Source organism: Enoplosus armatus, chromosome 7 (assembly GCF_043641665.1).
Source record: "Enoplosus armatus isolate fEnoArm2 chromosome 7, fEnoArm2.hap1, whole genome shotgun sequence".
Taxonomy (NCBI): Eukaryota; Metazoa; Chordata; class Actinopteri; order Centrarchiformes; family Enoplosidae; genus Enoplosus; species Enoplosus armatus.
This window is the reverse complement of record NC_092186.1, coordinates 20,723,541-20,741,319: the sequence shown is the minus strand read 5'-3', so window position 1 is coordinate 20,741,319 and position 17,779 is coordinate 20,723,541. Positions and strand designations below refer to the sequence as shown.

The following is a 17,779-nucleotide window of genomic DNA, read 5'->3' as shown; positions in this document are numbered from 1 at the left end:
TCAGTTGGAACACCCACGTCTTTCACATTCATAGAGGTGTCTGAAGGATATCACAAACTTAACCTCATGAAACTGCTGAACAGACTCACTGAGATGGAGACGTTTCAAATGAAGCGTAATCGGAAGGTCGGAGGTGAGAGGCGGGATTTAACCAATTAGTTCACACAAGCGTCTACATTCATGGCCTCATTAACTGTAGAGCCAGACAGTTTTAAGATCTCTATCCTATTTGTTAGCGCAAATCACTAAATGCATCCCCCTCGTTAGATACAGACGAGCTGAAGCCTGCTGTCCACCAGCATGGGATGTGAATGAATTGTCCTCCTAACCCTAACACTCCATGTCCTGACTCTTGATCCATTCATCACTGGTAGCTCTCGGTCCTGACAGCTCTGAGATAACAACTCTTCCTGACTTTGTCATGCCCCCATTCGAGGCCCCCTGCCTGCTCAGAATAGATGGTTCACATTCAGATCCTGCAGTTTCTCTGATGAACACAAGACACATCTCACGTGACAAGACGCAACACTTCCTCTTCACGTGCAGCAGAGTCCAAATAACGAGGACATGGAGGTGACATTCGTTGGGGCAGGAAGTGGCGGTTTGCCTGCTCTGCACCCCTCACCTCCAGCACACTCTGCGGTGCTTCTACCTCTATTTGTTTTGCGTATGTGTCTGTGTTGCACTGCAATTTTTTCCCTCTGTCCTGCTTTAATCAACCTTACAGTGAATCAAAATGACTCTTTGCTGTTGAAGGAAGTCACAGCATTTGTCCAAATAGCAATATTCACGATGAGCCGGGGTAATAAAACTTGCACCCGCTGGTTTGTAATGTGCTCCCATGCATTTTTTTGGTCTCATATTAGTTTTATTTTTGAATAGTGTTCACACCGGAGGTATTAAGTTAGCTGAAGTTGCCTGATATCAGACAAAATTGTCAACATGTTCCACTCTGTTTCCATCTTCAGTCTGACATTGCCTCCACTCTAACCGATTTCCGTCGGGGCGGGGGGGATTCCATTTTTCCTAACCAATCACTAGAGACCGCCTGAATCCGCCTGAATCTCGATTGATCGCTTTTCAACCAAAAAAAGCGGTTGCTGTTTCATGCCATGATGCCAGACCAGAAGTAGTCGAGTGGGCGGATTCAAAGGTCTGGACCCAGTGTATTTTACAATTGCTTCGGCTCAATTCTCCACTTTCTCCCAACACTGTGCTCTTAAAAATGTTCATAAAAATGTATAAAAGAGAAATGTTGACAAACACATGTTGATTGAGTGGTCTCAGCTCTGAAACTTGTGCTAGGTGCTAATATTAGGTGGCTATGTTTGAAGGAACGAGCATGTGTAAAAAATAGAATAACGTAAGAATTCAAGTCAGTTTGGCTCTTTGCATTAAGAGTTTTGCACATTAAAACGGAGCCAAAACAATTATATTACAAAAATATTATAACATGAGCCAAGAAGGGCTCTCTCTTTGTCTGTCTCAGTCAGAGTGCCTGTAACGCCTTCTTTTCTTGATGTGCACTTGTCAAACACCATCACTTTGCATTCCCAGTCTACAGTATGAGCTTGTTCTCCTTGACCATCCTCTCTGCCTGTACGCTGCTCTGAGGAGAAGGAGAACAACTTTTACTCCAGTGACTCGGACTTCGATGACGAGGAGCCCAAGAAGTTCCACATCCAGATCAGACCGGTCGCCAGCAGCAATCGCAGTAACTCCGCCGCCACAGAGAAAGAGCTGAAAGCCACCGTGGGGGCGCTCACTCTGCCACCCAACAGAGGGGTATGGCAGCAGGTTGTGCTTGTTCTGGTTTTTCTGTCACGTTCTGTATGTTTTTCAGGATTTCCTCTGAAGACAATCTAAAACTCTGTGGTTCTCCTCATTTAGCCATTTCCCTGAGCTACAGTACGTCCACCACCTGAAGAAGCTCTGGATATAGTTAAATAAGTGGACCTCACTTTTAGAATATTTACCTTTTGAATGAGTCTCCACACTCAAATCTAAACCTTTCCTAAATGACCAAAATCCTAAATCACCACAATGAACATGGACGCTGTAGATTATTTTGAGTTCCGCTGCTGTAAATACTCACTACAGCCCCAAATGCATGTTCATTTGCAGCAGAAAATAGTCCTGAACACACATTATTTACTCTTTACTGTTTGATTAGCTAAAAACTACAGTGTCCAGCTGTTTAAGAAATTACTTCTTTGTCTTCATCAGTTGGAACTAGTGGCCTTGAAGCCACAGACAGCGAACAGGGTTCGGATTCGTTCGTTGTTGTTTTTGGTCTTTTTGTGGGATTTTTGGACAATAAGAGAACTACAAAATAAAACCATCCTTTTTCTTTACGCGAGTCCATTGCACTGACCAAATCTGTTCCCCTCTCTTGACTTTCAGGTTTCAATCAAGCGGCATCTCTCCAGTAAGTTCATTCAAATGTGTCTCTTTCCTGTACTATAAAGCAATAGGAAATACACAGTATGTTGTAGTCTGTGTACGGCATCTTATAGTCCAGACTTCTGAAAGCTGTTGTGTCTCTGTAGGAAACTCGAGTACTGCAGGAGGTCGCTCAGAAGAGGGCGAGGGTTTGTCACACAGGGGTGAGTCTGACTTTATTGTCTCATTCGCTGCTGTCTATCCATCTACCTGTCTGTCTGTATCGATAATGAAAGTAATTGTTTTTGTACTAATCTGTGCTGCAATGACAAAAGATTATCATCAATCATGTAGCGCATTTATACCTGTAACGAGGTTTTTAAGTTAAAATCCTTTCATTCGTCGGTGGTTGTAATTTGAAAAGGATGAAAAACATTTCTCTCACACGCTCACAGTGTGTGATTATTCCTTCGTGCAGCATCTCTACCTCCAGCCTGTTTTCTCCCCTCTAGACAGCAAATCTCTTCATTGGCTGACCTTGCATGAACAGCCACCCTTCATTAGTCACACCCGGCCCTCTGCTCGTGCTCCAAAGCATGTTTTATCACCGACACGTTCGCCAGCTGCCAGAAGGTTAGGCTGGAGTGGAAGGCTACAACCTGCTGCTTCACAGCAGCGAGGAGTCTCTCTCTCTCCTAAATCCAGAGGTGGCAGGATTAAGGATTAACGATGAGCGTCTGATTAAAGCGGTTACTCTGCAGCCACAGCAGCGGTGGCTGGAGCCGAGTGAGACCGGGCTAATTGCTGGTATTTATCACAGAGAAGCTAATGGCTGATAGGTTTTCCCTCATGTCGTCCTATCCCACTCGATCTCAGCCTTCCCTCAGCGCTCTGACGAAGAGCGCCATGCTGCTGATTAGTCCTGATTACTAGGAAACATGCTCTGCTGTGAGTCACTCGTGTGTGTGTGTGTGTCTGTGTGTGTGTGTGTATGTGTATGTGTGTGTGTGGTCTCTTTGCAGATGGAGAGCAGGAGGGCCTACGCAGGTCCACCTCCAGTCCTGATCACAGCAGGTAAGATGGCTCTGCCCCTCATCTCTCATGTCTGTCTCTGAGCGGTGCAGAAAGACTGATTGATTTAAGTTGTTTTTAAAGAGGACACTGATGTTGGGTGATGAGGTCTGGCTTGTAGTTCCAGTTCATCCCAAAGCAGGTTGATGGGGTTTAGGGCTCTGTACAGGTTTTTCCACACCAAACCATTTTTTTATGGACCTGGCTTTATGCAGGCGGACATTGTCATGTTACAGGAAAGGGCCTTCCCCAAAATATTGCCACAAAGTTGGAAGCACACTGTCTAAAAACAAGTCTAAAATATGCAGTAAGTAATATTTCCTTTTAATTGGAACTAAGCAACCCAAACCAGCAAAAACAGCCCTAAACCAGAGTTATTTTCCCAGTTTTCAGAGAAATTGATATATGTGTGGCCAATCGCGGCCCGAAGGGAGTGTGAATATCAGATTGTTGGTTTACTCAGAGAGTTACAGATGTTGTCGTTAGAGAAATGCCACTGGTTTGTTGACAACAATTCTTCCTGGCAAGTGGGAGACATCATAGCCGTCAGAAATTCTTTGAAAATTATCTCTGACTTTGAATTACAACTCTGAGTTTGGCGTGAACGGTTTCGTAAAACAAAATAATGGGAGGAGAATTAAAGCCACTCCATCTTCATTTCAACCTCAAACAGTACAGAAGAGAGAACCGACCCTGCGGAAATACCAGATCTTCACTTATTTATTATGACATACAACATTCATTCTTATAGTTAGAGTTTACACAGAGTTACACAGAGGGAAATAACACATACAATCTTTTCAGAGAGTTACAAAAAGAAAAAAACCTCAGGATTCAGGGTTTGATTGCCGTTTTATGCACTTTTTTCTTCCTAGATCCTTCACAATCCCCCAATTTCCTCTTCGCTCACTTACACCGACACGTCTGTTCTCACTCTCCTTCCCTTTATTACCCCTCCTCCACCTCATCGCTTCCTCAATCACTCCCACCACTCTCCCTGATTTTCTTTCTCTTCCCGTCCTCGGTCTTCACCAGGTTGAGTTCAACAGCATCGGGTTCAGACAGTCTGTTTGGACCGCCGCTGGAGTCGGCCTTCAAGTCCAAAAGCTTTGATGGTCGGGAACAACTCAGAGAGCAGAGCGCTTTTGGTGCCTCTGAATGTAAGACTTGATGTTGTGTTAAAGATATGTTCTTTGTCTGTTCATATTAATAACGGATTGGCCCAAATATGAGACCATCTCCCATTTTCCAACAGCTGTTGTAGTGTCAAACTAGTCCAGGTGGGAAGTTTCCCTGAGATCATCTTCATCCCTGAAGTCTCTCCTAAAACTAAAACACGAAACACTTGAATTAAATCCCAGATTTCTGTAGCTTGTCCAGGTACGTTGTCAGTGCAGCTGATTCACTCACACTCTCCTGATGATGAAATTATTTTCCTTTTTTAGATTTTATGTTGAACTTTAAGGACAAGTATAAACAAAAACACAAACAAGAGGCAACAACACACAGGCCCCCACCCTGAAAAACCCACCGACATACGATGAAAACAAAACAAAAACAACAAACAAGGTTGCTGGAGGAGCAAATAATTGTCCATGCATGCCCACATATGCTGCACCTCCAGTGTCCATACAGGCTGAAACTGTCTGTATATTGCCTCAGCTCGGGGATGTACAATGCGTATGATTGAAAAGGTAGTTCAAATAAACTGTACATTCAGCCACACTCAAGAGAGGCACATAAATAAATATACACCTCTGCAGCCGAGTCGATTTGCTTTCTGATATAATTAATAAATGGCCCCCAAATCTTTACAAACTGACAGAATGAGTCAGGTGAGGAGTACTTCATCACCTCTAAATACTCCAAATAAACACAGGAAACCATGTCATTCTCTTTCAGCTATAATACGAAACAAAACAAAACACTAAAGTCTGCTGGGTCTCATGTGGCAGTTTTAGTGAACAACCGCCCAATAATTATACTGACTCAATGAAATGTTTCCTCCCAAAATGCTTTAAATCCCAGAGAAGATTAGTCTTTTTTTAAATTTGTTACAAATGGCTGAAACCGATTTGGAAGATCCTATTAAGTCTGATCTTTTGAAATGCAATGCATGAATTTAAACTGTACTAGCTCTTTAATCCTCCATCCCCTCATCCCAAAGCTCATCAGATAACTCAATTTCCTTCCACCGAGCCGCTCTGAGACGATCAGAGGAGGTGGGATATCAGATGTTTAGAGGTAGAGACCTGTAAAAGAAATGACCATGAGGGAGACTAAATTTGGACTGTAGCTAACTGTTGTCTTGTTGATTAAAAAAAACTCTCTGATTGTAAATAAGCCCCTCCTTCCGATTGTCTGTTTGAGCTTTTTTGGTGCTCGCTCCATTCAAGGATGCTTTTATGAATCTGTAAATAATATGACCCCCATTTTTTTCAAATGTAATATCAAGAAAAAAACGTTATATTTGGGCCACTATGGTAAATTGATGTCAATACCGTGTTGATACAGTTGTGGTATCCGTAACCCCTGATTTGCTGCCTTGAAATCCTGTGATGTGTTTAATGTGCGTGTCAGATGCTGCCTTCTCGTCCGACTCCTCTTCTCCGGAGAACGTCGAAGACTCTGGCCTGGACTCGCCTTCCCATCAGCCCCTGGGGCCCTCCCCTGAGCCGGTGGGTTGGGCAGCTTGGCCCCCTTTGTCACAGAGTAAAGAGCAGACACAAACACTGGGACGACCTGCGGACCCTTTCCTCTCTGCTTTCCGTGACCCCTCCCCTGGCCGGAGTCCTCACCCGCAGGACGACCCTGTCAGCGTCTGGTCCGTCGGCCCGTCACGTCCCTCTCGTGTCCCCCCAGATATGGACTCCTCATCCATGCGGTTCCCTGCTTTCTCCCAGTCTCTCCCCCCACCTGAGATGGAGTCGTCAGTGTGGAACTGCAAACACATCCCCCCTGAGGACCCCTTCCTCGCTGCGTTTGAGAGGACGGTCACCCAGGAGACTTTGAATCTGTCTGACGCCTGGGCGCGCCCACCGCCTCGCCCGACCCAGGAGGGCAGGGGGATGGAGGTGCGAGGGGACCCATTCTCCATGACCCTTGCCGACACCAAGACACTCCCAACCTCATCCTCCTCCTCCTCCTCATCCTCCTCTAATCGTAAAGACAGAGACAGGAAACGAGACCGAAGCCTCCCTCCTCCTGTTTCTTCTGATGACCCGTTTGCGATCACGATGATTGGCAGCCCAACGCACCAGTCGTCACTGGCTGCAGCAGCTGGTTTAATCCCTCCACACGGCAGCGGCGGCGGGAGTGTCTCTACCAGTAGCAACAGGCTGGGACTTGATGCTAATTCAAGCTCTTTGCCCACAGCGCAGCCCAAGAAGGAGCTGATGCACTGGAACTCTGTCCACAACCCGTTTAGTGAAGGTGTCTCTGGAGCGCTGAGCAGCTCCAAAACACAGGAAGGAGGAGGAAAAGGAGAGGGTGGAGGAGCAGGAGGAGGAGAGAGGAGAAAACATCGATCATCAGAAAGTGAGCCACGCAGGAACGCCCCTCCACTCACGAGGCATTCAGGACCACAGGAGGATCTGTGTTTCTCCACAGACAAAGATCAAGACTGCCTGGATCTGAACACTCAGATACCATGCAGCATCGGCTCTCACAAGGGTATGGATTTATTTGTTGTTTTTTAGGTATTTTGGTTTTTATTGAGGTTGGTAGAAATAAAGTGCATACAAAGGTGAGTTGCTTGATGGGAGAAGATAGATCGAAAAAGCAGCAAGAGAAAGAGACCAACCATAACAACTTAAAAGATTCACATTATGATATATTTGGTATTTGAGATCTACCGCGTTAATAAACATAAATCAGGAGTCAAAGGCATTGCTGAACCAAACCATCCAAACAAGACTTTCAGAACTTTGGCCCAGAACGGTTGAATTAAGACACATTTTCATATACAACGCAGGAAATGTCCGCCTCTGTTCTGCAAATTTCTAATAAAAGCACACCTCTGCACTGAGACAGCCTTTATAATTAGTCAACATGAAGCCTAATCTTTCCATCAGGGGTCTGCCGGGCCAACCGTCCATTAAGGGCTTATTCAGCTAAATCTCTTTTTAGTTGGTGAATTGGCTGCAAGGATTTTCTTTTAAGTCAGTTTTTATGACAAACATGACCCGGCTGTTCTTTTTGAAATGTGAAGATTTGCTGCTTTTCTCTGTCATCAGTGATGGTAAACTAAATATCTTTGCATTTTGGACTGCTGCTCAGAGAAAACGAGTGATCTGAAGACGTCACGTTGGCAAACAGATTTTGTTTGAATTAGAGTTATAAATCATATTAAAAATGCTCATTTCATCATAGTTGCTTACATCTTCAAAATATCAAATTGAGACACAAGATTGAACTACAGTCTGTATTCCCTAATTTTTTTTCTCAGTAACAATTACTTAAAAGTTCTTACACACCATTAAGTCTCATTGACACACACCGTCGATGCCTTTTACTCACTTTATTAACAAGCTTTAGCAGGTAAAATTCACCTCATATTATCATAAACTCAAGAAAACGTCACTTTCAAAATGAGTACAAGTGATGCAGGATGTTTTGGTTCTTTCTCACTGAAGAGGAAAATCTCTTTGAAGAATATTCGGGTGCTAAATCCCTCAATTAAACCAACACAAATGAAATGTCGTCAGCTTTTGTGCCAGCTTGTTTTGGCAGCGTTTCTCGTTCGGCTCGTCTCTCCGGCTGCTCTGAACACAACTTCTGGCTGATTTTAGAGGCTGTCTGTCCCTTTTATAATCCCGTTTCACTGTGTGATGTGTGTGACTTTGTGTGTCTGTTGTCTTTGTAAGGGTCCAAGCAGAACTTCAGACAGGACACGACTGAAGTGGTCGCAGCTGCTCCTCCGCGAGCGGCCCGGGCCAAGAGGACTTCAGGCCGACTCAGCGGCTGTGAGAGGGTGAGTTACCCGTCATGAGGTAACAGCTCAGCTAATTTAAGACATTCATATTCTCTTAATATTATGTTTTTTATTATTATAACTATTTGACTTAATCATGACTTCATAACAGCCTCATAACATTTTTGGAAAACTGAAACTTAACTGAGTGAAAAAAGACAAATCCAACCCACTTTGATATAATAATCTTGTAATACTGTAAATATTATCTTTCTGGTGGTTCTAATGTGTCTAAAATGTCCACATTGCAAATATTATATAACCAAATTCATGTAAACTGTATAAATGATGAATGGGGCATCATATATGAAAATAGTGCCAATATTGGTCCAACTTTGTCCCTGTGTGTTTCAGTCCCGGTCTCTGTGCTCCTCCCCGCTGCCTGAGCCCAGCCCCTCCCTCACCTCCTCCTCCTCCTCCAGCCCCAGCGAGTGGGGGCCTCAGGCCCGGGACAACGACTGGGGGGGCCAGAACCGAGCGCCCAGTCCTGCCAGGGTAGGACAAGCCTCGCCGCTGCCCTACCAGCACCAGGACCACCAACAAAGACCCCGTAAGCCTCAGCACATAAACAAAGTGACACCGCAGGATGGATGTTGGACAGTAGCGACACGATTTCTGTAGAAGTGAGCGTGAACCAGCAAGAACTATACCAGTCTCATGTCTGTACGGTAAACATGAAGCTACAGCCAGGAGACGCTTAGCTTAGCTTAGCATTAAGACAAGAAGCAGCTTTCCTGTACATCAGTGCAAAAATCAAAGTGCTCCAGGCCAAGAAATAGTCCGGCACATAACTTCATAACAGAAAACTGTGGTTTGTCATTTTTACCCTTTTGTTTTTTGTACGAATTAAACAAACAAGATGAGATGATAATGTGTTAATTAAGGAGCTTTAAAGGTGCTTTGTTACCTTCGGACAGAGTCAGGTTAGCTATGTCCGGTATTTGTGCTAAGCTAATCTAACCAGCTGCTGGCAGTAGCTTCATATATATTTTGAGAATGGTATCGATCTTCACATCTAACTCTCACCAAGAAAGCGAATAAAAATACTTCCCAAAATGTTGAACTATTCCTTTAAACATGACTTGCTTCACTATATTAACAGAATGACTCAGAATGATCACATTTGCTCTCCACAGTGCACCTGTCGAGAGGTCCCAGTCCCATTTCCCTCAGCACACAGGAGGCGTGGCCAGTGGCAGCAGCCATAACCGAATATATCAATGCGTACTTCAAAGGTGGACAGCACAACCGGTCAGCATGATGCTACTTTATGAAAAGAAAAGAAAAATCACATCTCTGCTCTTAAAGGGGAACTCGAGAGGAGCTGATTTTACACATCAAAGTCTGTTTACAGGTCTGGGGGAGTTTTACTGCATATGTGAACAAAGTTGCACAAAATCTGCTAAATTGCCTCAAGTGATGTCACGTGAGTCAGCGTTGGTTGGAGGTGAAGACTGCAAGTTTGGAAATGAAAAATATCTACAGGTGCTGAGTTAGGAAGACGTGAACTTACCAGACCTCTGTAGCCCGCTCCTCATCTCTGCTTGAGACTAGCGGCTCAAGGCTACATTAGCGGCTACGAACACACACCCGAATCTCCAACTAAACTGTTTGCAGTCCAATTGCATTGTGGGTAATGTAGACACCAGGCTTTGACAGGGAAGAATAATGTGTGGAATGAATAAAGATGATATCTCTGTTTCTGCTGCATTGAATTTGACCCTTTTTTGTTTTAACTGTCCATCTGGAATCTGACAGTGTCCTTTAAACTCCATGCCCCCCCGTTTGTAACGCAGGCTGACTGTTAAAAATTCTGAAGCCCAATTTGAGTCGTCATCTGCTGAGCAGCACTCCTCTTGGCGAGTAAACTGATGTTAATGTGTAAAATGCGGTGGAGTTCCCCTTTTAATGACATCGATAATGCCCATCTGTCGGGTGCTTGAATCTCAGAGTTAACAGGATTAATTTTAACTTGGTTCGTGTGTTTCCTTCTTTCTCCAGCTGCCTGGTGAAGATCACGGGCGACCTGACGATGTCCTTCCCGGCAGGCATCACCCGCATTTTCACAGCCAACCCCAACGTTCCCGTGCTCAGCTTCAGATTGGTCAACATCTCCAGGATCGATCACTTCCTGCCGAATCAAAAGCTGCTCTACAGGTCAGCTGCCCTCTGCATTTTGAACCGCAGCTGTTTTTTTTACTGTATGCAATCCTTAACCACCGTGCCTCTATGTCTCTCCAGTGATCCGTCTCAGAGTGACCCAGACACCAGAGACTTCTGGTTCAACATGCAGGCGCTGCAGCTCTACCTGCAGAGAGAGGCTGAACTCAACCCTCAGGCCTCGTACTACAACGTTGGCCTGCTCAAGTATCAGGTCAGGATTGAAAATGTACCTTCTGCTTATTTGGGCCTTTTTTAAATACTTTTTCTTCTTCTTCTAACTTCTTTAAGGTAATAAACATTCAATACTGATGCTTTATTTTACAGGTCTTAAATTCTTGAATCATTTCCAAATGACTTGCAGGAAGTTTACTGGAAAGAAAGTAGGAATTTCCTTGAAATAAAAGCTAAATTTAAGCCGAAGTAAATCTTCACTCACTATTTGCTTATAATTGGAAACCTTTCCTTGAAGTTTTCTTGTAGACAAATGTCACATTTCTGCATGTTCTAGAGGACTCTCTGTGTTGCCCTTTAATTGGAAGTGTGTTAACAACTGTCTCTATTTCCCTGTACTTGGTACCAAATTACATCTTTTTTTCTAGTAAACTTATGTGGCAACTATCAGGAAATTATTCATCAGAAATTAGGCACCCATAAAACAAAGCATCATCAGATTTTGTAAAACCCATTCCTTCAGTTGACCTTAAGGTTATACCAAACCTGCTCTGGACTCTTTCTTTTCTCTTAAATTCATTTAATTGAAGTCTCCGTTGTTTCCTCAGGTGTCGTCTCAGGACCCGGGTCGGGCCCCCCTCCTGCTGTCTGCAGAGTGTCAGCGCAGCGGCACAGTGACGCGGGTGTCCCTGGATTACCACTGTTGTCCCGCCACCGCGCCCTCCACCCAGCTCACCGCTGTCCAGGTGCTGCTGCCATTAGACCACAGCGCCACGGACCTGCAGTGCCAGCCGCCTGCCTCCTGGTGAGCAGTGAAGATGTGATGATGGAGGGATAATATTCAGTTTCTGTTGATTGTTGAACTGTCAGTCACATGTAACTGGTTTAGCGAGAGTCTGCCATGTTAGTTTAGCACGTTAGCATGCAAACATTTAACTATTGGCACTAAACACAAAGTACAGCTCCGGCTGGTGGGAGTGCCATTAATTTTGCAGGTATTTAGTCATACATCAAAGTATTGGACACACTGAAATTACCTGATGGTGGCGCAAGAGGAAACGTTAGAGGCTCATCAAAGTGACTATAATTCATCATGAGGGGGACTTGAATGTTTGTACCAAATTTCACAGCAATCCATCCCATATTTGCCAAGATATTTCACCAAAAAAACACTAATGCAACCTCATGGTGGCGCTAGAGGAACACTGAGGGGATCACAAAAGTCAGCAGGATTCATGAATGTCTGAACCAAATTTCATGAATTGTCAAATGCCAAATTTCATGACAATCCATCGATACTGCCCTCCCTAGAGCTGCTGAAACATGCCTAACATTTGTTGTTTCCAGCTTCTCAAATGTGAGGATTTGCTGCTTTTTCATGTTGTTGTTGCTGTTTGTTTGTTTTTTTTGTCTTTTATCATGTAAATTGAAAATGGATTTTGGAGAAATTATCAGACAAAACTCTGACTTTTTTTACAGCATATACTAAACCATTAATTGCTGAAATAATAAAAATCGATAGAGAAGATGATTGTTTGTTGCTGCTCTAAAAATACCAGAAATGTTTTGATGACCCTCTGATTATCGCTGGTAAGGTGTCACTTTAAGAATTTCAGGATGAGAAATGCTAAAGAAAGTCAAACAGTGGCGATTAAGAAGCGGGTTCGGCCTCACAGACTTTTTATTTGCGTCTGCAGGAACGCTGAGGAAAGACGGCTGCTGTGGAAACTCCCCAACCTCTCCCCGACCAACCACAGCAAAGGTTAGAGCTCTGCTGCTGCTCTCTTTTTACCTCTTTTATTATTTTAGCCCTCATTGAACAAGGGAAAGTCTAATAAGAAAATGTAGGTGGCAAAGACGTACATGCTCCCACATTGACATCTTTCTAACTGACGGCCTGTTTTGTGTCTTTTAAAAGCAGCAATCTGATTCTTATATTTGCCTCCTCATTAAAATGAGTGCCAGAATTTTCAGCTTCATCGCCTTCCCTCTCGGGGGTTCACAGCTCTACATTTCTGTCTTACAAATGCAGAAATGAGTAATCAAGAGTTGCGTAAAGAGACGAGTGTTCTCCACATCCTTCTCTTTTTAAAAAGCTACAGTCTGAAGGCGTATCATTACCTTTTTAACAGCAGCATCAGCATCTGAAGGTGGCAGCTGCTTTCATCGGGTGCTTCCGAATACTGAACTGACACGAAGACGAGCGTTTTTATTTCTCTTTTATTTTGTGTCAAGTTGATTGTTGCTCTTATTTCTCGACCGTAATGGTGCACCGATAAGAGACGGCAGATAACAGAGGCTTTTCTGGCTCTAATCTTAAATTCTAGTCTTAAATTAAATCAAATTTAAGCTCGAGGTTTCCTTCACCTGTGTGCTTCTTTGTACCGCGCATTTCCTCTTTTTATTTTATTGTTCTTTTTTCTTCATCTAATGATATATTATCAGAATCAGAATCAGAAATACTTTGTTGATCCCTGTGTGAAGCTACAGGCTTGGAGAACAGAGAAAAAGAGACTATTCGTAGCCATCAGTGATGGATGGGATGTTAAAGGCTGAAAACGTTTATAGTTAGAAGACTTTTCTGTTTTATGAGCCAGTGACAAAGCACTGAAAGGTCGCCATAACTCCTCCCCGTCCCTTCTGAAAATACTGTTTTCCTGCTCTATGTTTCTTTTGTCACTAGAATGTGAAAAGCGCTGCTTTTCATGATTAATGTCTGGCAGTGTTGAGGCAGTAATTAATTTATTTTACTGGACGTCGTCTTGAGGAGACATTTCTCAGCGTGACGGCTGAAAAGAAGTAGTTCATCCTCATTTATCAGCATTTCTCCTCATATTCCTTCACGCTGCTTTTATCATCCACAATAAATCTATGGACGTGAGTGTGTTTGTGATATTTACATACAGAGAGGCCTCTGAGTCTCGCTTGATTGTTATTGTTGATTTATTGATTAGAATTGAATATTTCAGAGAAGATGAGAACAAACTAATGCTGTTGAAACTGCTGTCAAACTGTTGAATGTGATCTAAAAGTCTAAAAACGTTCACTTTCCAACCAAGTTTAGTGCTTTTTTTAATGTAGACCAGAGCCCCCCCCTCCCCCCCCCCCCCCCCCCCCCCCCCCCAGATGGGCTCAGACGACCCCCCTCATCGTGGCCCTTCAATAGATGTGCTGGCTACACGGAACAGTAGAACCAGGATTAAAACATTTCAGGACTGCAAAGTAAAATCAGACAATTACTAATAATGCAAAAATAAAATGGAATACCCAACAACAAAAACAACAATTATTATTTATTTTTTATATTCTTGGTCACTCTTCTTCTTTGTTCAGTTTGCATTCGCACTGTTTCCACTTGGAGAAGCAGAAGCTGCACGCTTGTTACTTTTAGCTGTCCATTTCGACCGCTCTGCTCGCTCTTACTGGTTTTCTGTCTTCAAAGATTCTTTTGTCTCTTTTTTCTCTCAGTCTTTCAGTGGTTGTAAAGAAATAGAAAATTACACTGAAATCTGAGCTGTTGATGTCAACTGCTGTGTGAAGAGCATGAAGAAGCTGCGTCTTTGTGATAATCACTAAAAATCAAAGTGCTAGTATCTCATCAATGGTAGTAGAGACAGCCACTGTGTTCGTGGTCTCTAATCTTAGCTGTGTCTCTCGGCGGTGTCCCAGGCTCAGGGACTCTGTGTGCCAGCTGGCAGTGCCTGGAGGTTCCCCGCGGCCCTCCACCCAGCCTGGCTGTTCAGTTTGTGGGCACCGGGGCCTCGCTGTCGGGCATGAACGTGGAGCTGGTGGGAAGCCGCTACCGCATGTCGCTGGTCAAGAAAAGATTCGCCACAGGTGACACTGAACACACACACACACACACACACACACACTTGGGTTTGCTGTCTTACACTGGCTGCTGACAATGGGCTCTTTGGTAAAGTTTCATTAACACACCCGAAACTGTTTTATTTTATTTTATTATGACACTGCATGTGTATTTATTTAAAAAGATGTGTAGAAATGTACCTCCTAATATTAACTTAAGAAATATGATGGTATAAGTGGGCATTATCCACCCTCAGGTGCCAGTCTGGTCCTCATCACTGTGGACCATATATTATATATATTTATATTTATATATAGTTTTCATAATGTGTACTAGTGCTTCATCAATTAGTCAATTGACAGAAAGTTAATTGCTGATTATTTTGATAATGGATTAATCAATTAGGTCTAATATAAATGTTTTGATTTATGTTTTATATCACTATATATTAAGACTATTTATTAATATTTCATAAACCATTAATAGTTCTTGCACTACAGAAAGTCTTAGACAGGTGCATCAGACTGAGAAAGAACCAAAAGCACATAGTCAATCACTTGTTCTCACTTGATTCACTATGTTTCTGTCCTCAGACGTAAAACGTGTGAATAAAGTGAGTACAAGCCATCGACAGTGTGCGGGATTCATTGATTCTTTCAACCATTAATCGAAAACATAATGGACAGATTAATCACTAATGGAAATAATCATTATCTGCAGCCCTAAAAAGAATAGTTGCAACATGTAACATTCAAGTTCATTTTTTTTTTTTATGTTAATGTATGAGTTAATTGGAATACATTTTCATGAACGTATTTACATTAGTTGATATAACTTTATTTGTACAGCGCCTGAAGAGCAGAACGTCACAAAGTGCTTCACAAAAGAAATAAGACAACCGACATAAATACAAAATAAAGCACCAAAAACAGACGTATTCATAAGATAAAACATGAAGAGAATAATCAAAGCTTAAGTAATGTGGTTAATTTAATGTAACTAAAAGATCATTTTCAGTTCACTTTGTGTTTAAAATGAGTTAGTTTCACTAAAAGCTTTTACACAAATGTCCGCTTTAGGTTGAGGCTTATTTTGGCAGTGCATTTCCTTTTTGTACATTCACGTTTTGTCGTGTGTTTGACAGGGAAGTACATGGCAGGCTGCTCCTTGTGAATCGTGCAGAGGACCACCGGCTGCCGGTTCAGAGAACTTTGCACTTTTAGTGAGTCGAGGGCCGAACGGAGGAGAGACGCTAAACCTGAAGACTCAGACTGACAGCTCGGTCTTGAAGGACGATGTGCACTTACTTCTGACAGTGTCCTGCTGTTTTAGGACCAAGCCTTTTCTTCTTCTCTTCCTCTAATTTAAATTGTGTGTTGTACACTCAGTCGTCCTGCCTTTAGCAGGAGGGGAAACTCTTTTTCTATTCAATCTCCTGTTCGTCATGTTCTGAGGCTGCAAACTGAGCTAGATGTCCGAACCTTTCCTCAACTGCAGCGGTAAGGAAAACGTGTGTGAATAAAAATTAAGCATATTACTGTCATGAACTGAGTTGCCATGGAAACTAGGATTTTTAAATTATGTAAATACTGTATGGAAGAAATCTCTTGAGCATCTTAAAGGATCAAAGATCTTCTACCAAACCTGAGCAAAAGAAATATTTGTAAAGCAGCTGTTAGTTCCAAATAGAGTTTTTGTGATGTTGATATTTGATAAAAATAAATGTGCTCAAACCTTCTGGTTTACACCACTTTATTACACATTGTGACCAAGTACAAAATACAGCTGAACTATGCAGTTTATTACAGACCATCATCTGTCCTGGCTAGTTAAAGTGTAGTCAAGAACAGGTTTAAAAATGCACAAAAATAAGGGTTCAGTATACTTGTAAGAAGAACCAAATCTAGTTCAATAAAAAATAATTCTCCGCCAAAAATCTAAAACAGCCTTACAAAACATTACAAATTACACACAGAAATTACTTTTTTTCTCCAAAGCACTTGAAGGCAAATTACTGTGACAGGCACAAGTTACAAAAAGCCTTAAATAACTCAAGCTCAAGGATTCTCATCGCTACAACAAAATCATCCGCGGGAGGGGGGGGGGGTAAATCAACCAAACAAATTTCAACACAAAGCTGATGTCAATCAAATCAGAATAGGTCATATAAATAGAAATTTCTCTTGTGACAGTATAATAGCTTACTCGGGCGCAGTAGCACCGCAGTAATAACTGAATTTCATACATTAAACAATTGAGTTTGGAAACAAATTTATCACAAACGCCAGTCTAATCAATTACACATCAAAGCATTTTCCTCTGACACAATGTGACCAACCAAGTACAGTGTGAGGAGGGAGATTAGGCAAAGACCAAAGGCCACAGAGCACACACTTTCTACGTCATACAAAGATATATATATATATATATATATATCTATATATATAATTTATTATGGACAAATTCCCCAAATAACGCATGTATTTTTCTAACTAATTCAAACAGAACATAAGACTTTTATCGGAGTAACAGCATGAGGTCAAAGTATCTGAAGAAGGGGAGCGTGTGCTGGCTCAGACGCCACCGAGATCCTCTTTTTGTGTAAGGGTTTTGGTTTTACAGGTCCAACACTCTTAACGTGTATTGATTTGTCTTCCTTCGATGAAATTATCATGAAATGAGGCTCAATGACACAGACCAGATTCCAGTTTCGGTTTTAACATCCCATCTCCAGTAAGTCTATTACTCTGGATTTAATTCCCAACTCTGTGGCGGCTGAGTGAACCACCACAGGTATGACTGACTGAGGGCTTTCTGAGTGCATCTGTACAGCACACGGAGGAGCCATCACAGGATTTTAAACTATTTACATGAAAGGAAACGGGAGTGGGAGACACAAACCGCAACAGTGGCTACATTTTTTTTTCTTTTTAATACTTGCCTCATGTCATCTGAGCTGAACGCAGCACAGCATAAAAATCTATTGAGGTAAACAAACCAACATCTTACACAGGTAACATACTGGGTTCCCTGCCTTCCTGACTACTGCGAGACTACGAGGCCCTACAGAGCCGCGACTATGGCTAAGCTGGTGGGAACGACTGAGGGAAAGGTCCTTTGGGTCAGTAGGTTGCATGTTCATTGTTGGGTTTTCTTTTTTTTGTGTGTGTGTGTTTGCTGCAAGCTGCAGCAGAGGCAACAAGGAGTGT

At 42.7% G+C, this 17,779-nt stretch overlaps 1 protein-coding gene across 1 annotated transcript in view; it reads left to right on the top strand.

Annotated features, from left to right (window-relative positions):
- fcho1 (FCH and mu domain containing endocytic adaptor 1) overlaps positions 1 to 16,292 on the top strand; it is a 28,153-nt gene extending 11,861 nt beyond the window's left edge. Inside the window, exons 11-25 of the mRNA XM_070908319.1 lie at positions 1,604 to 1,785; positions 2,404 to 2,428; positions 2,550 to 2,606; positions 3,405 to 3,456; positions 4,489 to 4,613; positions 6,034 to 7,104; positions 8,319 to 8,425; positions 8,780 to 8,921; positions 9,565 to 9,676; positions 10,427 to 10,582; positions 10,667 to 10,799; positions 11,368 to 11,564; positions 12,457 to 12,521; positions 14,429 to 14,596; positions 15,715 to 16,292. Of these exons, the coding sequence (XP_070764420.1) occupies positions 1,604 to 1,785; positions 2,404 to 2,428; positions 2,550 to 2,606; positions 3,405 to 3,456; positions 4,489 to 4,613; positions 6,034 to 7,104; positions 8,319 to 8,425; positions 8,780 to 8,921; positions 9,565 to 9,676; positions 10,427 to 10,582; positions 10,667 to 10,799; positions 11,368 to 11,564; positions 12,457 to 12,521; positions 14,429 to 14,596; positions 15,715 to 15,743 (2,621 nt within the window). The 3' untranslated portion in view covers positions 15,744 to 16,292. The remainder of the gene's footprint in view (positions 1 to 1,603; positions 1,786 to 2,403; positions 2,429 to 2,549; positions 2,607 to 3,404; positions 3,457 to 4,488; positions 4,614 to 6,033; positions 7,105 to 8,318; positions 8,426 to 8,779; positions 8,922 to 9,564; positions 9,677 to 10,426; positions 10,583 to 10,666; positions 10,800 to 11,367; positions 11,565 to 12,456; positions 12,522 to 14,428; positions 14,597 to 15,714) is intronic.
- Positions 16,293 to 17,779: the final 1,487 nt, after the last annotated feature.